This window comes from Buteo buteo, unplaced genomic scaffold (assembly GCF_964188355.1).
Source record: "Buteo buteo unplaced genomic scaffold, bButBut1.hap1.1 HAP1_SCAFFOLD_269, whole genome shotgun sequence".
Taxonomy (NCBI): Eukaryota; Metazoa; Chordata; class Aves; order Accipitriformes; family Accipitridae; genus Buteo; species Buteo buteo.
The window spans coordinates 27,643-52,462 of record NW_027439433.1 but is presented as its reverse complement, the minus strand read 5'-3'; the positions used below and the strand labels follow the sequence as shown (position 1 = coordinate 52,462).

General features: G+C 47.3%; 4 protein-coding genes across 4 annotated transcripts in view; all 4 read left to right on the top strand.

The window, feature by feature from the left end:
* LOC142028341 (uncharacterized) overlaps window positions 1–2,141 on the top strand; it is an 11,634-nt gene extending 9,493 nt beyond the window's left edge. The window contains exon 11 of the mRNA XM_075022244.1: window positions 495–2,141. Within this exon, the coding sequence (XP_074878345.1) occupies window positions 495–759 (265 nt within the window). The 3' untranslated portion in view covers window positions 760–2,141. The remainder of the gene's footprint in view (window positions 1–494) is intronic.
* LOC142028340 (uncharacterized) lies at window positions 942–12,215 on the top strand. Its single transcript, XM_075022243.1, has 11 exons — window positions 942–995; window positions 1,665–1,745; window positions 2,242–2,304; window positions 4,600–4,665; window positions 5,174–5,239; window positions 5,425–5,544; window positions 6,172–6,295; window positions 9,412–9,477; window positions 9,731–9,900; window positions 10,300–10,367; window positions 10,929–12,215. The coding sequence occupies exons 1-11, from the start codon at window positions 942–944 to the stop codon at window positions 11,191–11,193; spliced, it is 1,143 nt and encodes a 380-aa protein (XP_074878344.1). The 3' UTR covers window positions 11,194–12,215.
* Window positions 11,376–22,853, top strand: LOC142028339 (uncharacterized). Its single transcript, XM_075022242.1, has 11 exons — window positions 11,376–11,429; window positions 12,099–12,179; window positions 12,676–12,738; window positions 15,034–15,099; window positions 15,608–15,673; window positions 15,859–15,978; window positions 16,606–16,729; window positions 19,846–19,911; window positions 20,165–20,334; window positions 20,734–20,801; window positions 21,363–22,853. Exons 1-11 carry the CDS (start codon window positions 11,376–11,378, stop codon window positions 21,625–21,627), a joined length of 1,143 nt encoding a protein of 380 aa, XP_074878343.1. The 3' UTR covers window positions 21,628–22,853.
* LOC142028337 (uncharacterized) lies at window positions 21,810–24,820 on the top strand. Its single transcript, XM_075022241.1, has 5 exons — window positions 21,810–21,863; window positions 22,533–22,617; window positions 22,850–23,172; window positions 23,410–23,492; window positions 24,412–24,820. Exons 1-5 carry the CDS (start codon window positions 21,810–21,812, stop codon window positions 24,542–24,544), a joined length of 678 nt encoding a protein of 225 aa, XP_074878342.1. The 3' UTR covers window positions 24,545–24,820.

Genomic DNA, 24,820 nt, shown 5'->3' with positions numbered 1-24,820 from the left:
TTTTTTTTCACACGTGGAAAAATTAGAGTTTTGAGATAATTCATGCCAAAATCCAGCAGAGGAAAAATTCGTCTGAAATAATAAGTTTCTAGCAGCTGGCTGGACTGCTTATTTAGATTCTTGTCTGAAAATGCTGCAAGTTGGTACAGCTTTTCAGTGGCTTCTTGGGTTTTCTGAACGCCTGCGGAGGTTGACTTGGTAACCTTTTTGCAGTCAAATTAGTAAAGGTGGCAAAGTGTCTCTGGCGACAAAAATGGAACCTTCTTTGCCAGACCCCAGGTGCTGTGTCTTTGCGGATAAATCCCCAAACTGCAAAATGTACCTGCTGATACATTGGACTCTAGAAGCAGCCCCAGGTTAATTGACTAACAATCCCTGTGTAAGGCTGAGGGGTAGGAGGGATTAACTACTATTTTAAGAGCTGCTTTGCAGAAAACATCTCTCTGCTTAAGGAATGTCATCCACTGATTTGCTCTCTTTCTTGTTCTTCCCAGTCCTGAACTGCATACTGGAAGCCTGGCAGACTCTGTGGCACCGTCAGAGGTCTCAAGCTCGACCTCAGCTTCCTCACGAGTAGCAGTAAAGACGGACGGGTTGAGCTCCACAGGGGCCTGGGAAGCAGCCTTCTCTGCGGAAGACGACTTTGAGCAGTTTCTTTGGGAGATCTCGGGAGGCAAACTGGAAGAGATAATTGACCCGGACCCAGAGAAGGATGAGGATGAGCTCCTCATGGAACTTGCTGAAATGCTGGACATCTGAAGCGCATAGTCTTAAGGCTTAAAATAAAGAAAGAAAGAAATTGAAACTGATTATTTTGTTGGCTACCCAGAGGTGATTCTTTTTCTAGCTGAGGCTTTGCAAGGAGTCTTAAAGCACAGGTGAACTGGTAGACATCGGGAGTATGTGCAGGCAGTTGTCCTAAACTTCCCTGCTGGTCAGACATGCGGTCTGAATTTGTGACCCTGCAGAAGACAGCTGAGACTGGGGTCTATTGTGTACCCTGCCACCAGGGATCGTTTTCCCTAGCAGCTACCTTTTGAATCATTGTCTTAAATTTTTGAAGAACTTGAGTCTCTTCTCTTCCTACGAGGATTTGTGAAGGTGGGGCGGCCCTCAGGCATTTGCTGCTGGCAGAGGAAAAATCGGTTGTGGGAGTGGATTGTCAATACTTTCTCTTTGGAAGAAAACACTTGCGTGCTTTGATAATCCACTGTGCTGTCTTCGTTCCTAGAGGAAAGGTCTGAAACCAAAACTGAGCAAACTGCTGTTGCGGCTCCAGAAGGGTCACCCAGCCCCAAGCTGCCGACGCTTTATCCTGCCAAAGGACTTTCTCCCGCTGAGACTTCTGCCAGCATGGGTCGGTCGGTCGTGGACTTTGGGAGAGAGGAAGAGCGCGCGAGAGCCCGGCGAGGAAGGCTTCCCCCTCGCTGCTTCCCTCCTCCTGCTCTGTCGTCAGCCTTCGCTGTCCCCGGCCTAGGCGCTGTCCGTGGAGATGGGGTTTGGTGTACGCCATGGTTTCTGTAAATATTTTAGTCTTCCCTGTTATGCTCGTATTCTCCTGAAGGTCCTGTATGAAACGTAGCCTGGCCGCCTCCGCCTTCACCGGTAGTTGAGCTGTTCCCCATGACAGCAGTTAACAGCGTTTTTACCGAACCCTGGCGCAGGAAAGGTGCGGGTGCGTGGTCTGTCTGTGGGGCGTCCTTAACGCTCCGCTCCAGAACCTCATCTTCCGCTACCTGCAGAACGTGAGTACCGCCGGGCTGCCGCGGCTTCGGCCCCGTGTGAGAGGAGCGTCCCGGTGCTTCTTGCGCAGGGCCCTTCGAGCCGTGTGGGGAGCGGGGCGGCACGCCGGGCGGGTCTTTCCGAGTTCAGGATGGGGTTTTTGGAGCCGGTCTCGCTTGAACTGAAGAACTTGCTGTCGTTGCGATCCGTGAGAAGAACAGCTAGTTCCGAGCTGGGCGTTTTTCCTTCTCACCTTAAGGAGTTACCTTTGTAAGAGGCGTTTGCTCTTGCAGTCGGGTGTGCAGGGCTGTTTTCCGTGACAGTCTTAAAGCCTGTGCTGTTGCGTGTTCGCCAGTGAAGGCAGAGAGGATTTCCGAAATAGTCTACCACCTTAAAAATGACCGAGGACGTAACCGAAACCACGCGTGAGAGTTACTGCCTCTTAATGCAGAAGGAGAGGACAACGTTGTGTGGAGGGTTTATGTTCCTGTTGTGCTCTCCCCCTCCATCGTTTTGCAGAGGTCCAGGATCCAGGTGTGGCTTTATGAGCAAGTGAACATGCGGCTAGAAGGCTGCATCATTGTGAGTATCGGGATGTCTTTGGATTGGGTATTTTGTTGGTTGTTCTTCAAAGTCATAAAACTGTTTCTTCCTGCCAGGAAAAGCTAGCATGGGGGGTGGAAATACCTCGTGCCTCTCCAATTGATAGTCTTAATTGTCCAGCCCACGTCAGCACAGCTCACGATAGCTTGTGTCGTCGTTGCTGAAGTTTAGAGCAGGGCACGTAGCTCAGCGAAGGCTCTTGTTGCTGATTTTTAGGGCTTTGATGAATATATGAACTTGGTGCCGGACGACGCAGAGGAAATTCACTCCAAACCAAAATCAAGGAAAGAGCTGGGTATGTCAGTATGTCTGTGTAAGCCGAGCGATGCCTGAAACCTGGCTGCGTGAGCCTTCCCCGTAGCAAGGCTTTAAAGCACGAAACGTGTGGAGAGGGTTGAGTTTGGAGTCCAGTGAGCGGATACTGGCTAGGTCTCGGTTCCTGCTGTTTCTTGAGCTGGTGGCTTTGTTGAACGTGAAGGAGAAAGAATCTGCCTCTGCCTGCGACGAGTCTTTGTCTTTCAAATGTGTGTAACAACGGATGGACTGCGCTGCACTTTTTCTGCAGCCCGGGTGGCTGGAGGGGTCCAGTTGTACTCCTGCTCAGGAATATGGAAGGCGACAAGCGAAATGCTGAGCTGCTTGGACATTCAAAAGAGCTAGATCTGAGGGGATTTCTCTTGTTCCCCGCATGGTGGTGGATATAGTAAAGTTGCACTGTACAGGTGTGTCTCACTTCCTAGGGAAAAGAAATGGCACCTTCTAGACCGTGAATTCCTCCTGATTTGTGTTGGAATGCCTCTGCTGGGCAAAGCAGTGGTCCTTAATGGCCTTCCAATTAAGTGTTGGCTTCTGCAAACTGCAGAAGTCGTGCTTGAAATTTCCTTTAATTATCAATGGCATCAGCAACACATCCAGTAATTTCTAGGAGGAGATGCGTAGGAATCTATATGACACAAGAGTCTGTTTTTGAAGGTGCTAAGGGTGAAAAGTGAATAGTCCCATCAATACTGAAGAAGGGAAGGAAACCTTGCACTTAACAACTGTTTTTCTTCCCTTTGCCAACAGTCAAAACCCAGTAACTAACAGGAGAACCCAACTCGTCCTCTCTTTATTTCAGACTTGGGAAAATCCCCTGCCAGAAAAAAAAAAAATCTCCTGGAAAATCCGCTAGTGTTTGTGTGAGTAGAAGGTTCCAACCTTTTGTTATTAACTTGTAAGAACGATTTCATTCCGTTTTGTCCAAGAGAGTCAGAAATACTTGCACAGAAACGCGCAGCATCTGAATGAAAGGGGTCAGAACCGCTTGAATTTGAGCTTTATCTGGTGTGGTTGCAGGTTTTATGGCATTTAGTATCTTTAGAACAGTAAGAATCAAAGTATCTGACTTCGCATCAAAAAAACCTGCTTGTGGCTAAGGAAGATCAGGTTCAGCTCTGGAGGCACCAAAAAATCATCAGCTGTCAAACTGGACCTAAGGCATCTTTTCAAACCTTCCGTGATCTTGCTGCAATGCATGATGATGGATTTATGGATTAGAGAACAGCGTATGATGGCAAACTTGTAGCATTGGCTCTGATGTAAAAAGAGAACAAATTCTTTCCTAAAAATCAAAGTAATTCCAAATTCTTGGGATCATGCAGCCATGCCACTTGCAAAGGAAGCATTTCCCTGCCTCTCAAAGCTTGCTGTATCCTCGATCTGCTGTCTCCCTGCTGTTAATTGATTGCAACTCCGCGTGTCCAATTAGGGCTGAGAGTTGCTCTCGCTACGTGTATCGTGCAACATACGCTGTGCACGCTCGTGCATATAGAAACGTTGATACTGTATGCGTGTACGTAGGTATGCCTGTTTGTGTGCTGACCCCAAAATCACTCGTGTTATAAAGCATCAGCCTTGAAGGCACATTCATCAAACTGTTATGTAGATCTTTTGGGTTTGCCGGTTCCCTCCAAATGAGAGACTTTTTATGCAGTCTGCTGTGGCAAATCTTTACTATCGCTCTTGCTGACTTTATCATCCCTCGCTCTTGGTGTGTGCATAAACAGGTATGTGTATATATGTCCAGACAGTATTTAACAGGTAGAGTTGACTAAAACAACGGTAAAGAGTGGAAATTCTGGCTGTTCTGCTTCAGCTTTGGACAACTTGGCTCCAGATTCTCATCCAGAGAATGAGATGCGTTAGCAAGAGCTTGTCCTGTGCTTCAGACGACATGATGGGTGGTTTGCATACGCATCATAGTGCAGCATTCTCTATGTAACTTGTGACACCCAGGGCGCTGTCAGCCTAGTGGAGTGCGGTGACCAGCAGGTAAATCATCAGCAGCTGTTTGCGGCTGGGGTAAGGCTGACGGATTGACAAGGGGGATGAGAACACGCAGTTCCTGGTGCTCTGCCTTCCTTGTGATCTGACTGTCCTAATAATACACGGGGGGGGCGTTAAGCATCTTTAATATTTTTGTAAGCGATTAAAGGCACAAAGTAGAGCAGCAAGAGAGACTGCCCAAGTGAAATACTTTGTGCTTTATAACCCGCAAGTACCCACAGGTAGGTGCACTAGTACTCCTCTCGTGCGTTTGTTGGGGTGCAACAAAAAAGTTTTGTTCCCTTCTTGGTCTTTGGTACAGGACACAGGCAGGTCAGCAAGCTGGAAGGTTAGACCAGGGAGTAGGACTGTTTCTTCTTTTTCACTTACTGATACCTTTCTTTAGGGTTACTTTGAAAAAGAAGATTTGACTGATCAAGCCGTCAGGAGACTTTCCGTCCAAGAAAGAGCGAAGCCAGCTCTTGCCAGGACTGGAGGAAGTCCCTGTTGAGAGCGAAGCCTTCGAACCTGCGCTCGTTCTCAGACGGTGTCGATTATGTCCAAGCAAGGGGACGACTGCTACTTCTATGTCTATTCCACCTGTGACAAGGTATGTTTGGGCTTCTTTTGCTTTGGGGTTTCTTGTTGAGTTTTTAGGAGAGGAGGGGGCGGAGGCATCCAGATTTCTGTTAACTTAAGAAGCCGTTCGATTCTGCTTCCAGTGCTACTAGCATGGATAATTTTGGAGGCTGTACTGTTTTAATTTCCTCTTTGTGGGTTTCCTTTTGGTTACAGGGAGACAGCTGTTCCTTCCGCCACTGTGCGGCTGCTCTGGGAAATGAGAGAGTGTGCAGGCTGTGGCAGGAGGGTCGCTGTTTCAAGACTACCTGCAGATTCAGACACATGGAAGTCGATGTGAGTGTTTGCCTAAAGATGTGTTCTCCCGCTAAATCCCTGAAAGCCTTTTTCCTTGCTGTCGGCAGACTGAATGTGCTTGTACGTGATAGATTTACTCGCTTTCAAATGATACTGGTTTCCGTTACTTGGAGGGGGCTGGGAGGAAGTTGGGGGAAGAAAAATCAATTTCTTAGGTATATCTCAGCAAGACATTTTTGTATTAGGTGCTGGCGTTGTTCTGACGTCTTGGGGTAGCACAGGGTGGGGAGGGAGAAGATGGGAAGGAAATAAGGCTCTGAAAGATAACTTGAGATAGATTCAAGCTAGGCAATTTAAGGCATTTTTTCCCTCTGAATAATCCCAGTATTTTGCACATTGTCTTAGTTTAGACCACCCTGAACTGACGTGTGCGAGCCCCCATCTTCTCCAACGGAATGACAGGAAAGCTAGATAATATGTAGTAGTTACAGCTTACGCAAACTTTGTCGATCTGCCCTGCAATGCTTTCGGTGATAAACTGCATCTTTGGAATGATGTTTCCGCACTGCACTGCGATAGCCCTGTCTCTGGCATGACGTGTAACTATGTCTCTTAGCAAGGCTAAGGCGAGTGTTACCATGAGCTTTTCTTTCTTTCTGTCTTCAGAAAAAACGCAGCGAGGTTCCTTGCTACTGGGAGAATCAGCCAGCTGGCTGTCAAAAATCCAACTGTGCGTTCCGTCACACGAAAGGACGCTATGTTGGTGGGCGCTTCTTCCCGCCAAGCAAAAGTGAGTTTCTTGGGTCCTTTTCCTTTAAGCATTAAAGAATTAATTTTGAATATTACTTAGGAGTGGGTACAATGCCGTAGAAGGCATCAAGTAACTGCTGACTGAGGAGTGTAGGGAGAAGTGTGCAGTCACAGGCTCTCAGCTAAAGGGACTGTAATTCCGGTATTTAATTTTTTCTTTCCTGCTCAGCTTCTCTGTGCTTTGTGTGACCTTTGCACTTCAGGTTGCTTTCCCTTCATTTCATCCTTTCTGGAGGGTAGGGTGGTGAGATGAGTGTGTGAAGGGAAGCCGTTGTTCCTAGTGTGTTCGTAGGGGTGGGGAATAGGAAACTCTGACTTGAGCAGCCAGGTGGGTTATCTATGGTATCTACCGTATCTAGACAGTGAGTGCAAGGTTGGGGTGAAAGTTTTACATGGCCGAATGGGAGATGATCCTCGTCTTCCTCTAGCTACGCTTCCAAGTCGACCTGAGCCTGCAGAAGATGATGTGAAAATGGCTCAGGCGTCACTGCAGCAAAACAGACTTTCTGTCCAGTGGAGTCCCTCTCTGCAGCTGAGGGGGGTGATGAAAGGGGAAAGCTCTGAAAAGGTCCCAAGTCCTACACATCCTCCAGCCAGTTGTAATCAATGCTGCAGATGATGATGAAGATGGGTACTTTTTCCTTACTGAAGGCATTTCTACTGGAGGTGAATGTATAAATTCACAGAGTGCCTGAACTGTGTAGTGTTTAAAGCTACGGACCAGAGTCTGGAGTCTTCAATACTTTTTCCCCGGTATAGCTCTTGCTTATATGAGCCTGTCAAGTCAATACAGCTGTTTAAAAAAACCTCCCACAAACAGTTGCTTGTAGTTAAGAATACGAACAGAATATGAACCGTGGACTGAAATGTCATCGTACGAGCTGCATAAGCATGAAATGTCTTGTATAATCCCTGCTCCATAACTGAATAGGTTTTATTTTGGACGTTCAGAGCAGCTTTCTGAAGATGGAGGTGAAACTAAAACACCTGTCCAGCCACGGGCAACAGAAGCCCATAGTGGAACGCGGATAATTTCCACTAGGAAAGGCAGTGCTAATACAAAGCAAGGTATTCTAGCAACTGTAGTAGGATGGCTTGGAAGGAGAACTTGACGATTAACTCCAAAGCGATATGTTCTAAAACTACGATAGAGCATCGGGTAGCTGGATGGAGTCAGTTATTTCCACGAGCTCATTCCTCTCTCCTAATGTCGTATGTCCCTTGGGTCAGACAGGTCAACTCCTCCTTGTTGACTGTTGTAAAACAAACAAAATAGAGCCACAGCGTGGAGTTTAAATGCCTGCAAATGTGTCCTTTCAAACACGGTGGGAAGAAGCCATGTCTAATGATAGAGGAACCTAATATCGTGTAGATGGATTAAAACGCTTAAAACGGTAGGTTTTACTCTGCAGGATGGGAGGAGGGTTGAAGAAGGGTGCCAGTTGCTTACCAAAATACCCATCCGTTGTATGGATTTTTTTACTGGTGAGGAGTGTTGAGAGGGTTTATTTGGAAGACTTTGGAAGGGTTCTGAGCTGTAAGAAGCTTGAGCGTGTGTGCTCTTCAACATGTGCCTTTAGGCCTCAGCTTCATTAACCATTTTCTGTTTTCAGAGGACAATTTAGATTTTGGAATAAAAACACTTGAAGAAATCAAACTGGAGAAACTAAAGGGAAAAGCAAAAAGCCAAGGTGGTGAGTTAATATCCCCTACTTGTAGTGAATACTATTGTTTCCACTTCATGGCTCCTCAACCGAAAGGTCAAGTAATAATTAAGATAATTCAGACAGGTTAGCCTGCTGGTGCTGCCTCTTTTAATGAAAACCATGCTTTTATGCTTCAAGGCCCTGGTTTGATTGCAAATATTGGGCATCTGTAGGTGCTCAGTTTGTTGTGTTGCAATAAAAGATGCAGAAGCGGTTTTTATCAGCCTGACATTATGCTGTAGCTCATCACGTATTACAGCACCTTACAGACTCTCCAATGTGCTTAATTGGACTCTCATGTTCCTGAAGTTGAGTGAGATTTGTGAATGAGCTAACGTGTCGACAGCACGTGGCAGAAGTAGCGGTTGGGTTAAGTGCAGTAGCAGCAGAGAGAGAGGCTAATGTCAATACGAGTGTCAGTATGCAAAAAAGGGGATAACTGGAAAAACCGGGCAGTAATGAAAGGGCAGACCTACAGAAGATGGTATTATACAAGTAGCCAATTTTTGAAGCGTTGACGAGGCTGACGGTGGCACTTGCGGACAGTAGCGTGCTACGAGTCTGTGTATAAGTGGTGGTGTTCAGATCCGCACAAATTCCTTTGAAAGGCAAAAAAGGTGTGGCACTACTACTACGCGTAGTCACTCGTTTCTGTGGTTTGGCTACCAGAAGAGTGCCTTTTGCTGGGAGGTGGGCTAGAAGGACAATGCTCTTAGTGGCTACTGGTTTCTGTGCAGCGAAGAGATTAGTCTTTGGTTTAGGGGAGGAGCCTGTGATTGAAGTGAATCTTGGCGAGAGGATGGGAAAACGGAACGCCTCCATGGGTAAGAGCTTTTTGTGAGCCGTTGTTCGGGTGCCCTCGTCTAAACGTGACTGTGTTTAGGGGTAATTTTGCTGCGTGCCGGAGGAAAATACATTTTGGCAGAGGTGTGTATTGGCGGCAGAAGTGGCAAATGTGGTTAGCAGCTGAAAGGCAAATCTAAGAAAAGATCCCTGGAAGCATTGAAGTTTGTGGCTGACTGTTCTAAAATCCTCCTCCAGAGAAACGTTCTTCAAGCATTGCTTGTTTTCTCTCTTTCTGAAGCTGGTAGAAGTGTCCTTCCGTTAAAGCGCAACCTTGCTGACAGGCTGGGGAAGAAGATAGAGGTTCTGGAGAATGCTGCCAAAGCACCAAAGAGAGGTGCAGCTACTAAGCAGACATCTGGATTTGATGCCCAGATTTTGTGTTTAGGTTCGCTGTTTGTCCTTTCTTCTAGTGGTTCCTTTTGCGTGTTGGTTGAGGGCTCAAGGTAGCTCTGAATCCCAGTGAAGTGATGGCTCTCATTGTGAAACGTGAACAGCAAATGGAGATTTATGCAGTCTGCCGAACTTTTTCTGTTCTCTCTTGTAGTTCAAGTCCCCAGGTCCCTGAAGGAGAGGCTAGGACTGCCCTCTGAACAGAGCCGTACAGAGACAGGTACAAACTGGCTTCCCAGTGTATGCCTTCCCCTTTTGTCTTTCCATGAGCTTTCCTACAGCCCTAAAAGTTAATTTAAAAAAGCCTGCCTGATTCCTCTTGCTCGAGTGCTGAAGCTGTCCTGTTTAGCTGCTGGCTAAATACACTTTTAACTAGAAGGATTGGGGTGCTTTGAAGAGAACCTGTTTGTTTCCTGGGTTTTTTTCCTGAGGCAGAGCAAGACGGTATCAGTTCTCTCTTCCTTTTACTCTAGCCAAACCGAAGGTGTGCCTGAAGCCTTTGGATGGGAAAGCCACCTTCCCCAGAAAGCAGCCACTGAAACGTAAGGCAGCCGAGAGTCATCCGTCTGCCGTGGTGGCTGTGAAGCCACCGAGTGCCACTGGTGGCGACGGGAAGGAGCCTTCAGCTAAAAAAGCAGCTGTGGTAAGGAGAGCGGCTGGGGCAGTAGTGGGTCCCTAGTAAAATTTATGCCCAAGTTGTAGCCTCCTCTTGGAGAAAAGATGGAAGACTGAAATGTTCTACGGGTCTCCGTTCCCTTTTAAATCTAGAAGCGGTCGACAGGATGCTTGTAGTACCTTTCTGCTTTTCACCAGGTGAATGGCAGTGTTTCCATAATGCTCTGCTACGTCCCTTAATGCTGCGTTCTTTAAAAAGACCCAAGGTTGTTAGTAAACTTTAAGGGAATGCTAACTTTTCTTCAGGTGTGCCCTGGCTCTGTATTTTGGTTAAGGCTCAGCAATGCCAGAGGAGAAGCAGCCGAGGAAGAATCTGCAAAGCAGTCTTTGACCTGTGTATCCTAAAAACCATCTTGCTTCTTCCTAGGCTGTTGTTCCGGCTTTTCCAGAGGGCAGCCTCTTCTCCAGACGCGGGAGAGGAAAACCCCAAACCAGGTAAGAACCACAACTTGTCCTTTTCCTTGATCAGTGTGCCTTTCACGTCAAGCTAAGTTGTGGTTGGTTTTTTTTCACACGTGGAAAAATTAGAGTTTTGAGATAATTCATGCCAAAATCCAGCAGAGGAAAAATTCGTCTGAAATAATAAGTTTCTAGCAGCTGGCTGGACTGCTTATTTAGATTCTTGTCTGAAAATGCTGCAAGTTGGTACAGCTTTTCAGTGGCTTCTTGGGTTTTCTGAACGCCTGCGGAGGTTGACTTGGTAACCTTTTTGCAGTCAAATTAGTAAAGGTGGCAAAGTGTCTCTGGCGACAAAAATGGAACCTTCTTTGCCAGACCCCAGGTGCTGTGTCTTTGCGGATAAATCCCCAAACTGCAAAATGTACCTGCTGATACATTGGACTCTAGAAGCAGCCCCAGGTTAATTGACTAACAATCCCTGTGTAAGGCTGAGGGGTAGGAGGGATTAACTACTATTTTAAGAGCTGCTTTGCAGAAAACATCTCTCTGCTTAAGGAATGTCATCCACTGATTTGCTCTCTTTCTTGTTCTTCCCAGTCCTGAACTGCATACTGGAAGCCTGGCAGACTCTGTGGCACCGTCAGAGGTCTCAAGCTCGACCTCAGCTTCCTCACGAGTAGCAGTAAAGACGGACGGGTTGAGCTCCACAGGGGCCTGGGAAGCAGCCTTCTCTGCGGAAGACGACTTTGAGCAGTTTCTTTGGGAGATCTCGGGAGGCAAACTGGAAGAGATAATTGACCCGGACCCAGAGAAGGATGAGGATGAGCTCCTCATGGAACTTGCTGAAATGCTGGACATCTGAAGCGCATAGTCTTAAGGCTTAAAATAAAGAAAGAAAGAAATTGAAACTGATTATTTTGTTGGCTACCCAGAGGTGATTCTTTTTCTAGCTGAGGCTTTGCAAGGAGTCTTAAAGCACAGGTGAACTGGTAGACATCGGGAGTATGTGCAGGCAGTTGTCCTAAACTTCCCTGCTGGTCAGACATGCGGTCTGAATTTGTGACCCTGCAGAAGACAGCTGAGACTGGGGTCTATTGTGTACCCTGCCACCAGGGATCGTTTTCCCTAGCAGCTACCTTTTGAATCATTGTCTTAAATTTTTGAAGAACTTGAGTCTCTTCTCTTCCTACGAGGATTTGTGAAGGTGGGGCGGCCCTCAGGCATTTGCTGCTGGCAGAGGAAAAATCGGTTGTGGGAGTGGATTGTCAATACTTTCTCTTTGGAAGAAAACACTTGCGTGCTTTGATAATCCACTGTGCTGTCTTCGTTCCTAGAGGAAAGGTCTGAAACCAAAACTGAGCAAACTGCTGTTGCGGCTCCAGAAGGGTCACCCAGCCCCAAGCTGCCGACGCTTTATCCTGCCAAAGGACTTTCTCCCGCTGAGACTTCTGCCAGCATGGGTCGGTCGGTCGTGGACTTTGGGAGAGAGGAAGAGCGCGCGAGAGCCCGGCGAGGAAGGCTTCCCCCTCGCTGCTTCCCTCCTCCTGCTCTGTCGTCAGCCTTCGCTGTCCCCGGCCTAGGCGCTGTCCGTGGAGATGGGGTTTGGTGTACGCCATGGTTTCTGTAAATATTTTAGTCTTCCCTGTTATGCTCGTATTCTCCTGAAGGTCCTGTATGAAACGTAGCCTGGCCGCCTCCGCCTTCACCGGTAGTTGAGCTGTTCCCCATGACAGCAGTTAACAGCGTTTTTACCGAACCCTGGCGCAGGAAAGGTGCGGGTGCGTGGTCTGTCTGTGGGGCGTCCTTAACGCTCCGCTCCAGAACCTCATCTTCCGCTACCTGCAGAACGTGAGTACCGCCGGGCTGCCGCGGCTTCGGCCCCGTGTGAGAGGAGCATCCCGGTGCTTCTTGCGCAGGGCCCTTCGAGCCGTGTGGGGAGCGGGGCGGCACGCCGGGCGGGTCTTTCCGAGTTCAGGATGGGGTTTTTGGAGCCGGTCTCGCTTGAACTGAAGAACTTGCTGTCGTTGCGATCCGTGAGAAGAACAGCTAGTTCCGAGCTGGGCGTTTTTCCTTCTCACCTTAAGGAGTTACCTTTGTAAGAGGCGTTTGCTCTTGCAGTCGGGTGTGCAGGGCTGTTTTCCGTGACAGTCTTAAAGCCTGTGCTGTTGCGTGTTCGCCAGTGAAGGCAGAGAGGATTTCCGAAATAGTCTACCACCTTAAAAATGACCGAGGACGTAACCGAAACCACGCGGGAGAGTTACTGCCTCTTAATGCAGAAGGAGAGGACAACGTTGTGTGGAGGGTTTATGTTCCTGTTGTGCTCTCCCCCTCCATCGTTTTGCAGAGGTCCAGGATCCAGGTGTGGCTTTATGAGCAAGTGAACATGCGGCTAGAAGGCTGCATCATTGTGAGTATCGGGATGTCTTTGGATTGGGTATTTTGTTGGTTGTTCTTCAAAGTCATAAAACTGTTTCTTCCTGCCAGGAAAAGCTAGCATGGGGGGTGGAAATACCTCGTGCCTCTCCAATTGATAGTCTTAATTGTCCAGCCCACGTCAGCACAGCTCACGATAGCTTGTGTCGTCGTTGCTGAAGTTTAGAGCAGGGCACGTAGCTCAGCGAAGGCTCTTGTTGCTGATTTTTAGGGCTTTGATGAATATATGAACTTGGTGCCGGACGACGCAGAGGAAATTCACTCCAAACCAAAATCAAGGAAAGAGCTGGGTATGTCAGTATGTCTGTGTAAGCCGAGCGATGCCTGAAACCTGGCTGCGTGAGCCTTCCCCGTAGCAAGGCTTTAAAGCACGAAACGTGTGGAGAGGGTTGAGTTTGGAGTCCAGTGAGCGGATACTGGCTAGGTCTCGGTTCCTGCTGTTTCTTGAGCTGGTGGCTTTGTTGAACGTGAAGGAGAAAGAATCTGCCTCTGCCTGCGACGAGTCTTTGTCTTTCAAATGTGTGTAACAACGGATGGACTGCGCTGCACTTTTTCTGCAGCCCGGGTGGCTGGAGGGGTCCAGTTGTACTCCTGCTCAGGAATATGGAAGGCGACAAGCGAAATGCTGAGCTGCTTGGACATTCAAAAGAGCTAGATCTGAGGGGATTTCTCTTGTTCCCCGCATGGTGGTGGATATAGTAAAGTTGCACTGTACAGGTGTGTCTCACTTCCTAGGGAAAAGAAATGGCACCTTCTAGACCGTGAATTCCTCCTGATTTGTGTTGGAATGCCTCTGCTGGGCAAAGCAGTGGTCCTTAATGGCCTTCCAATTAAGTGTTGGCTTCTGCAAACTGCAGAAGTCGTGCTTGAAATTTCCTTTAATTATCAATGGCATCAGCAACACATCCAGTAATTTCTAGGAGGAGATGCGTAGGAATCTATATGACACAAGAGTCTGTTTTTGAAGGTGCTAAGGGTGAAAAGTGAATAGTCCCATCAATACTGAAGAAGGGAAGGAAACCTTGCACTTAACAACTGTTTTTCTTCCCTTTGCCAACAGTCAAAACCCAGTAACTAACAGGAGAACCCAACTCGTCCTCTCTTTATTTCAGACTTGGGAAAATCCCCTGCCAGAAAAAAAAAAAATCTCCTGGAAAATCCGCTAGTGTTTGTGTGAGTAGAAGGTTCCAACCTTTTGTTATTAACTTGTAAGAACGATTTCATTCCGTTTTGTCCAAGAGAGTCAGAAATACTTGCACAGAAACGCGCAGCATCTGAATGAAAGGGGTCAGAACCGCTTGAATTTGAGCTTTATCTGGTGTGGTTGCAGGTTTTATGGCATTTAGTATCTTTAGAACAGTAAGAATCAAAGTATCTGACTTCGCATCAAAAAAACCTGCTTGTGGCTAAGGAAGATCAGGTTCAGCTCTGGAGGCACCAAAAAATCATCAGCTGTCGAACTGGACCTAAGGCATCTTTTCAAACCTTCCGTGATCTTGCTGCAATGCATGATGATGGATTTATGGATTAGAGAACAGCGTATGATGGCAAACTTGTAGCATTGGCTCTGATGTAAAAAGAGAACAAATTCTTTCCTAAAAATCAAAGTAATTCCAAATTCTTGGGATCATGCAGCCATGCCACTTGCAAAGGAAGCATTTCCCTGCCTCTCAAAGCTTGCTGTATCCTCGATCTGCTGTCTCCCTGCTGTTAATTGATTGCAACTCCGCGTGTCCAATTAGGGCTGAGAGTTGCTCTCGCTACGTGTATCGTGCAACATACGCTGTGCACGCTCGTGCATATAGAAACGTTGATACTGTATGCGTGTACGTAGGTATGCCTGTTTGTGTGCTGACCCCAAAATCACTCGTGTTATAAAGCATCAGCCTTGAAGGCACATTCATCAAACTGTTATGTAGATCTTTTGGGTTTGCCGGTTCCCTCCAAATGAGAGACTTTTTATGCAGTCTGCTGTGGCAAATCTTTACTATCGCTCTTGCTGACTTTATCATCCCTCGCTCTTGGTGTGTGCATAAACAGGTATGTGTATATATGTCCAGACAGTATTTAACAGGTAGAGTTGACTAAAACAACGGTAAAGAGTGGAAATTCTGGCTGTTCTGCTTCAGCTTTGGACAACTTGGCTCCAGATTCTCATCCAGAGAATGAGATGCGTTAGCAAGAGCTTGTCCTGTGCTTCAGACGACATGATGGGTGGTTTGCATACGCATCATAGTGCAGCATTCTCTATGTAACTTGTGACACCCAGGGCGCTGTCAGCCTAGTGGAGTGCGGTGACCAGCAGGTAAATCATCAGCAGCTGTTTGCGGCTGGGGTAAGGCTGACGGATTGACAAGGGGGATGAGAACACGCAGTTCCTGGTGCTCTGCCTTCCTTGTGATCTGACTGTCCTAATAATACACGGGGGGGGCGTTAAGCATCTTTAATATTTTTGTAAGCGATTAAAGGCACAAAGTAGAGCAGCAAGAGAGACTGCCCAAGTGAAATACTTTGTGCTTTATAACCCGCAAGTACCCACAGGTAGGTGCACTAGTACTCCTCTCGTGCGTTTGTTGGGGTGCAACAAAAAAGTTTTGTTCCCTTCTTGGTCTTTGGTACAGGACACAGGCAGGTCAGCAAGCTGGAAGGTTAGACCAGGGAGTAGGACTGTTTCTTCTTTTTCACTTACTGATACCTTTCTTTAGGGTTACTTTGAAAAAGAAGATTTGACCGATCAAGCCGTCAGGAGACTTTCCGTCCAAGAAAGAGCGAAGCCAGCTCTTGCCAGGACTGGAGGAAGTCCCTGTTGAGAGCGAAGCCTTCGAACCTGCGCTCGTTCTCAGACGGTGTCGATTATGTCCAAGCAAGGGGACGACTGCTACTTCTATGTCTATTCCACCTGTGACAAGGTATGTTTGGGCTTCTTTTGCTTTGGGGTTTCTTGTTGAGTTTTTAGGAGAGGAGGGGGCGGAGGCATCCAGATTTCTGTTAACTTAAGAAGCCGTTCGATTCTGCTTCCAGTGCTACTAGCATGGATAATTTTGGAGGCTGTACTGTTTTAATTTCCTCTTTGTGGGTTTCCTTTTGGTTACAGGGAGACAGCTGTTCCTTCCGCCACTGTGCGGCTGCTCTGGGAAATGAGAGAGTGTGCAGGCTGTGGCAGGAGGGTCGCTGTTTCAAGACTACCTGCAGATTCAGACACATGGAAGTCGATGTGAGTGTTTGCCTAAAGATGTGTTCTCCCGCTAAATCCCTGAAAGCCTTTTTCCTTGCTGTCGGCAGACTGAATGTGCTTGTACGTGATAGATTTACTCGCTTTCAAATGATACTGGTTTCCGTTACTTGGAGGGGGCTGGGAGGAAGTTGGGGGAAGAAAAATCAATTTCTTAGGTATATCTCAGCAAGACATTTTTGTATTAGGTGCTGGCGTTGTTCTGACGTCTTGGGGTAGCACAGGGTGGGGAGGGAGAAGATGGGAAGGAAATAAGGCTCTGAAAGATAACTTGAGATAGATTCAAGCTAGGCAATTTAAGGCATTTTTTCCCTCTGAATAATCCCAGTATTTTGCACATTGTCTTAGTTTAGACCACCCTGAACTGACGTGTGCGAGCCCCCATCTTCTCCAACGGAATGACAGGAAAGCTAGATAATATGTAGTAGTTACAGCTTACGCAAACTTTGTCGATCTGCCCTGCAATGCTTTCGGTGATAAACTGCATCTTTGGAATGATGTTTCCGCACTGCACTGCGATAGCCCTGTCTCTGGCATGACGTGTAACTATGTCTCTTAGCAAGGCTAAGGCGAGTGTTACCATGAGCTTTTCTTTCTTTCTGTCTTCAGAAAAAACGCAGCGAGGTTCCTTGCTACTGGGAGAATCAGCCAGCTGGCTGTCAAAAATCCAACTGTGCGTTCCGTCACACGAAAGGACGCTATGTTGGTGGGCGCTTCTTCCCGCCAAGCAAAAGTGAGTTTCTTGGGTCCTTTTCCTTTAAGCATTAAAGAATTAATTTTGAATATTACTTAGGAGTGGGTACAATGCCGTAGAAGGCATCAAGTAACTGCTGACTGAGGAGTGTAGGGAGAAGTGTGCAGTCACAGGCTCTCAGCTAAAGGGACTGTAATTCCGGTATTTAATTTTTTCTTTCCTGCTCAGCTTCTCTGTGCTTTGTGTGACCTTTGCACTTCAGGTTGCTTTCCCTTCATTTCATCCTTTCTGGAGGGTAGGGTGGTGAGATGAGTGTGTGAAGGGAAGCCGTTGTTCCTAGTGTGTTCGTAGGGGTGGGGAATAGGAAACTCTGACTTGAGCAGCCAGGTGGGTTATCTATGGTATCTACCGTATCTAGACAGTGAGTGCAAGGTTGGGGTGAAAGTTTTACATGGCCGAATGGGAGATGATCCTCGTCTTCCTCTAGCTACGCTTCCAAGTCGACCTGAGCCTGCAGAAGATGATGTGAAAATGGCTCAGGCGTCACTGCAGCAAAACAGACTTTCTGTCCAGTGGAGTCCCTCTCTGCAGCTGAGGGGGGTGATGAAAGGGGAAAGCTCTGAAAAGGTCCCAAGTCCTACACATCCTCCAGCCAGTTGTAATCAATGCTGCAGATGATGATGAAGATGGGTACTTTTTCCTTACTGAAGGCATTTCTACTGGAGGTGAATGTATAAATTCACAGAGTGCCTGAACTGTGTAGTGTTTAAAGCTACGGACCAGAGTCTGGAGTCTTCAATACTTTTTCCCCGGTATAGCTCTTGCTTATATGAGCCTGTCAAGTCAATACAGCTGTTTAAAAAAACCTCCCACAAACAGTTGCTTGTAGTTAAGAATACGAACAGAATATGAACCGTGGACTGAAATGTCATCGTACGAGCTGCATAAGCATGAAATGTCTTGTATAATCCCTGCTCCATAACTGAATAGGTTTTATTTTGGACGTTCAGAGCAGCTTTCTGAAGATGGAGGTGAAACTAAAACACCTGTCCAGCCACGGGCAACAGAAGCCCATAGTGGAACGCGGATAATTTCCACTAGGAAAGGCAGTGCTAATACAAAGCAAGGTATTCTAGCAACTGTAGTAGGATGGCTTGGAAGGAGAACTTGACGATTAACTCCAAAGCGATATGTTCTAAAACTACGATAGAGCATCGGGTAGCTGGATGGAGTCAGTTATTTCCACGAGCTCATTCCTCTCTCCTAATGTCGTATGTCCCTTGGGTCAGACAGGTCAACTCCTCCTTGTTGACTGTTGTAAAACAAACAAAATAGAGCCACAGCGTGGAGTTTAAATGCCTGCAAATGTGTCCTTTCAAACACGGTGGGAAGAAGCCATGTCTAATGATAGAGGAACCTAATATCGTGTAGATGGATTAAAACGCTTAAAACGGTAGGTTTTACTCTGCAGGATGGGAGGAGGGTTGAAGAAGGGTGCCAGTTGCTTACCAAAATACCCATCCGTTGTATGGATTTTTTTACTGGTGAGGAGTGTTGAGAGGGTTTATTTGGAAGACTTTGGAAGGGTTCTGAGCTGTAAGAAGCTTGAGCGTGTGTGCTCTTCAACATGTGCCTTTAGGCCTCAGCTTCATTAACCATTTTCTGTTTTCAGAGGACAATTTAGATTTTGGAATAAAAACACTTGAAGAAATCAAACTGGAGAAACTAAAGGGAAAAGCAAAAAGCCAAGGTGGTGAGTTAATATCCCCTACTTGTAGTGAATACTATTGTTTCCACTTCATGGCTCCTCAACCGAAAGGTCAAGTAATAATTAAGATAATTCAGACAGGTTAGCCTGCTGGTGCTGCCTCTTTTAATGAAAACCATGCTTTTATGCTTCAAGGCCCTGGTTTGATTGCAAATATTGGGCATCTGTAGGTGCTCAGTTTGTTGTGTTGCAATAAAAGATGCAGAAGCGGTTTTTATCAGCCTGACATTATGCTGTAGCTCATCACGTATTACAGCACCTTACAGACTCTCCAATGTGCTTAATTGGACTCTCATGTTCCTGAAGTTGAGTGAGATTTGTGAATGAGCTAACGTGTCGACAGCACGTGGCAGAAGTAGCGGTTGGGTTAAGTGCAGTAGCAGCAGAGAGAGAGGCTAATGTCAATACGAGTGTCAGTATGCAAAAAAGGGGATAACTGGAAAAACCGGGCAGTAATGAAAGGGCAGACCTACAGAAGATGGTATTATACAAGTAGCCAATTTTTGAAGCGTTGACGAGGCTGACGGTGGCACTTGCGGACAGTAGCGTGCTACGAGTCTGTGTATAAGTGGTGGTGTTCAGATCCGCACAAATTCCTTTGAAAGGCAAAAAAGGTGTGGCACTACTACTACGCGTAGTCACTCGTTTCTGTGGTTTGGCTACCAGAAGAGTGCCTTTTGCTGGGAGGTGGGCTAGAAGGACAATGCTCTTAGTGGCTACTGGTTTCTGTGCAGCGAAGAGATTAGTCTTTGGTTTAGGGGAGGAGCCTGTGATTGAAGTGAATCTTGGCGAGAGGATGGGAAAACGGAACGCCTCCATGGGTAAGAGCTTTTTGTGAGCCGTTGTTCGGGTGCCCTCGTCTAAACGTGACTGTGTTTAGGGGTAATTTTGCTGCGTGCCGGAGGAAAATACATTTTGGCAGAGGTGTGTATTGGCGGCAGAAGTGGCAAATGTGGTTAGCAGCTGAAAGGCAAATCTAAGAAAAGATCCCTGGAAGCATTGAAGTTTGTGGCTGACTGTTCTAAAATCCTCCTCCAGAGAAACGTTCTTCAAGCATTGCTTGTTTTCTCTCTTTCTGAAGCTGGTAGAAGTGTCCTTCCGTTAAAGCGCAACCTTGCTGACAGGCTGGGGAAGAAGATAGAGGTTCTGGAGAATGCTGCCAAAGCACCAAAGAGAGGTGCAGCTACTAAGCAGACATCTGGATTTGATGCCCAGATTTTGTGTTTAGGTTCGCTGTTTGTCCTTTCTTCTAGTGGTTCCTTTTGCGTGTTGGTTGAGGGCTCAAGGTAGCTCTGAATCCCAGTGAAGTGATGGCTCTCATTGTGAAACGTGAACAGCAAATGGAGATTTATGCAGTCTGCCGAACTTTTTCTGTTCTCTCTTGTAGTTCAAGTCCCCAGGTCCCTGAAGGAGAGGCTAGGACTGCCCTCTGAACAGAGCCGTACAGAGACAGGTACAAACTGGCTTCCCAGTGTATGCCTTCCCCTTTTGTCTTTCCATGAGCTTTCCTACAGCCCTAAAAGTTAATTTAAAAAAGCCTGCCTGATTCCTCTTGCTCGAGTGCTGAAGCTGTCCTGTTTAGCTGCTGGCTAAATACACTTTTAACTAGAAGGATTGGGGTGCTTTGAAGAGAACCTGTTTGTTTCCTGGGTTTTTTTCCTGAGGCAGAGCAAGACGGTATCAGTTCTCTCTTCCTTTTACTCTAGCCAAACCGAAGGTGTGCCTGAAGCCTTTGGATGGGAAAGCCACCTTCCCCAGAAAGCAGCCACTGAAACGTAAGGCAGCCGAGAGTCATCCGTCTGCCGTGGTGGCTGTGAAGCCACCGAGTGCCACTGGTGGCGACGGGAAGGAGCCTTCAGCTAAAAAAGCAGCTGTGGTAAGGAGAGCGGCTGGGGCAGTAGTGGGTCCCTAGTAAAATTTATGCCCAAGTTGTAGCCTCCTCTTGGAGAAAAGATGGAAGACTGAAATGTTCTACGGGTCTCCGTTCCCTTTTAAATCTAGAAGCGGTCGACAGGATGCTTGTAGTACCTTTCTGCTTTTCACCAGGTGAATGGCAGTGTTTCCATAATGCTCTGCTACGTCCCTTAATGCTGCGTTCTTTAAAAAGACCCAAGGTTGTTAGTAAACTTTAAGGGAATGCTAACTTTTCTTCAGGTGTGCCCTGGCTCTGTATTTTGGTTAAGGCTCAGCAATGCCAGAGGAGAAGCAGCCGAGGAAGAATCTGCAAAGCAGTCTTTGACCTGTGTATCCTAAAAACCATCTTGCTTCTTCCTAGGCTGTTGTTCCGGCTTTTCCAGAGGGCAGCCTCTTCTCCAGACGCGGGAGAGGAAAACCCCAAACCAGGTAAGAACCACAACTTGTCCTTTTCCTTGATCAGTGTGCCTTTCACGTCAAGCTAAGTTGTGGTTGGTTTTTTTTCACACGTGGAAAAATTAGAGTTTTGAGATAATTCATGCCAAAATCCAGCAGAGGAAAAATTCGTCTGAAATAATAAGTTTCTAGCAGCTGGCTGGACTGCTTATTTAGATTCTTGTCTGAAAATGCTGCAAGTTGGTACAGCTTTTCAGTGGCTTCTTGGGTTTTCTGAACGCCTGCGGAGGTTGACTTGGTAACCTTTTTGCAGTCAAATTAGTAAAGGTGGCAAAGTGTCTCTGGCGACAAAAATGGAACCTTCTTTGCCAGACCCCAGGTGCTGTGTCTTTGCGGATAAATCCCCAAACTGCAAAATGTACCTGCTGATACATTGGACTCTAGAAGCAGCCCCAGGTTAATTGACTAACAATCCCTGTGTAAGGCTGAGGGGTAGGAGGGATTAACTACTATTTTAAGAGCTGCTTTGCAGAAAACATCTCTCTGCTTAAGGAATGTCATCCACTGATTTGCTCTCTTTCTTGTTCTTCCCAGTCCTGAACTGCATACTGGAAGCCTGGCAGACTCTGTGGCACCGTCAGAGGTCTCAAGCTCGACCTCAGCTTCCTCACGAGTAGCAGTAAAGACGGACGGGTTGAGCTCCACAGGGGCCTGGGAAGCAGCCTTCTCTGCGGAAGACGACTTTGAGCAGTTTCTTTGGGAGATCTCGGGAGGCAAACTGGAAGAGATAATTGACCCGGACCCAGAGAAGGATGAGGATGAGCTCCTCATGGAACTTGCTGAAATGCTGGACATCTGAAGCGCATAGTCTTAAGGCTTAAAATAAAGAAAGAAAGAAATTGAAACTGATTATTTTGTTGGCTACCCAGAGGTGATTCTTTTTCTAGCTGAGGCTTTGCAAGGAGTCTTAAAGCACAGGTGAACTGGTAGACATCGGGAGTATGTGCAGGCAGTTGTCCTAAACTTCCCTGCTGGTCAGACATGCGGTCTGAATTTGTGACCCTGCAGAAGACAGCTGAGACTGGGGTCTATTGTGTACCCTGCCACCAGGGATCGTTTTCCCTAGCAGCTACCTTTTGAATCATTGTCTTAAATTTTTGAAGAACTTGAGTCTCTTCTCTTCCTACGAGGATTTGTGAAGGTGGGGCGGCCCTCAGGCATTTGCTGCTGGCAGAGGAAAAATCGGTTGTGGGAGTGGATTGTCAATACTTTCTCTTTGGAAGAAAACACTTGCGTGCTTTGATAATCCACTGTGCTGTCTTCGTTCCTAGAGGAAAGGTCTGAAACCAAAACTGAGCAAACTGCTGTTGCGGCTCCAGAAGGGTCACCCAGCCCCAAGCTGCCGACGCTTTATCCTGCCAAAGGACTTTCTCCCGCTGAGACTTCTGCCAGCATGGGTCGGTCGGTCGTGGACTTTGGGAGAGAGGAAGAGCGCGCGAGAGCCCGGCGAGGAAGGCTTCCCCCTCGCTGCTTCCCTCCTCCTGCTCTGTCGTCAGCCTTCGCTGTCCCCGGCCTAGGCGCTGTCCGTGGAGATGGGGTTTGGTGTACGCCATGGTTTCTGTAAATATTTTAGTCTTCCCTGTTATGCTCGTATTCTCCTGAAGGTCCTGTATGAAACGTAGCCTGGCCGCCTCCGCCTTCACCGGTAGTTGAGCTGTTCCCCATGACAGCAGTTAACAGCGTTTTTACCGAACCCTGGCGCAGGAAAGGTGCGGGTGCGTGGTCTGTCTGTGGGGCGTCCTTAACGCTCCGCTCCAGAACCTCATCTTCCGCTACCTGCAGAACGTGAGTACCGCCGGGCTGCCGCGGCTTCGGCCCCGTGTGAGAGGAGCGTCCCGGTGCTTCTTGCGCAGGGCCCTTCGAGCCGTGTGGGGAGCGGGGCGGCACGCCGGGCGGGTCTTTCCGAGTTCAGGATGGGGTTTTTGGAGCCGGTCTCGCTTGAACTGAAGAACTTGCTGTCGTTGCGATCCGTGAGAAGAACAGCTAGTTCCGAGCTGGGCGTTTTTCCTTCTCACCTTAAGGAGTTACCTTTGTAAGAGGCGTTTGCTCTTGCAGTCGGGTGTGCAGGGCTGTTTTCCGTGACAGTCTTAAAGCCTGTGCTGTTGCGTGTTCGCCAGTGAAGGCAGAGAGGATTTCCGAAATAGTCTACCACCTTAAAAATGACCGAGGACGTAACCGAAACCACGCGGGAGAGTTACTGCCTCTTAATGCAGAAGGAGAGGACAACGTTGTGTGGAGGGTTTATGTTCCTGTTGTGCTCTCCCCCTCCATCGTTTTGCAGAGGTCCAGGATCCAGGTGTGGCTTTATGAGCAAGTGAACATGCGGCTAGAAGGCTGCATCATTGTGAGTATCGGGATGTCTTTGGATTGGGTATTTTGTTGGTTGTTCTTCAAAGTCATAAAACTGTTTCTTCCTGCCAGGAAAAGCTAGCATGGGGGGTGGAAATACCTCGTGCCTCTCCAATTGATAGTCTTAATTGTCCAGCCCACGTCAGCACAGCTCACGATAGCTTGTGTCGTCGTTGCTGAAGTTTAGAGCAGGGCACGTAGCTCAGCGAAGGCTCTTGTTGCTGATTTTTAGGGCTTTGATGAATATATGAACTTGGTGCCGGACGACGCAGAGGAAATTCACTCCAAACCAAAATCAAGGAAAGAGCTGGGTATGTCAGTATGTCTGTGTAAGCCGAGCGATGCCTGAAACCTGGCTGCGTGAGCCTTCCCCGTAGCAAGGCTTTAAAGCACGAAACGTGTGGAGAGGGTTGAGTTTGGAGTCCAGTGAGCGGATACTGGCTAGGTCTCGGTTCCTGCTGTTTCTTGAGCTGGTGGCTTTGTTGAACGTGAAGGAGAAAGAATCTGCCTCTGCCTGCGACGAGTCTTTGTCTTTCAAATGTGTGTAACAACGGATGGACTGCGCTGCACTTTTTCTGCAGCCCGGGTGGCTGGAGGGGTCCAGTTGTACTCCTGCTCAGGAATATGGAAGGCGACAAGCGAAATGCTGAGCTGCTTGGACATTCAAAAGAGCTAGATCTGAGGGGATTTCTCTTGTTCCCCGCATGGTGGTGGATATAGTAAAGTTGCACTGTACAGGTGTGTCTCACTTCCTAGGGAAAAGAAATGGCACCTTCTAGACCGTGAATTCCTCCTGATTTGTGTTGGAATGCCTCTGCTGGGCAAAGCAGTGGTCCTTAATGGCCTTCCAATTAAGTGTTGGCTTCTGCAAACTGCAGAAGTCGTGCTTGAAATTTCCTTTAATTATCAATGGCATCAGCAACACATCCAGTAATTTCTAGGAGGAGATGCGTAGGAATCTATATGACACAAGAGTCTGTTTTTGAAGGTGCTAAGGGTGAAAAGTGAATAGTCCCATCAATACTGAAGAAGGGAAGGAAACCTTGCACTTAACAACTGTTTTTCTTCCCTTTGCCAACAGTCAAAACCCAGTAACTAACAGGAGAACCCAACTCGTCCTCTCTTTATTTCAGACTTGGGAAAATCCCCTGCCAGAAAAAAAAAAAATCTCCTGGAAAATCCGCTAGTGTTTGTGTGAGTAGAAGGTTCCAACCTTTTGTTATTAACTTGTAAGAACGATTTCATTCCGTTTTGTCCAAGAGAGTCAGAAATACTTGCACAGAAACGCGCAGCATCTGAATGAAAGGGGTCAGAACCGCTTGAATTTGAGCTTTATCTGGTGTGGTTGCAGGTTTTATGGCATTTAGTATCTTTAGAACAGTAAGAATCAAAGTATCTGACTTCGCATCAAAAAAACCTGCTTGTGGCTAAGGAAGATCAGGTTCAGCTCTGGAGGCACCAAAAAATCATCAGCTGTCAAACTGGACCTAAGGCATCTTTTCAAACCTTCCGTGATCTTGCTGCAATGCATGATGATGGATTTATGGATTAGAGAACAGCGTATGATGGCAAACTTGTAGCATTGGCTCTGATGTAAAAAGAGAACAAATTCTTTCCTAAAAATCAAAGTAATTCCAAATTCT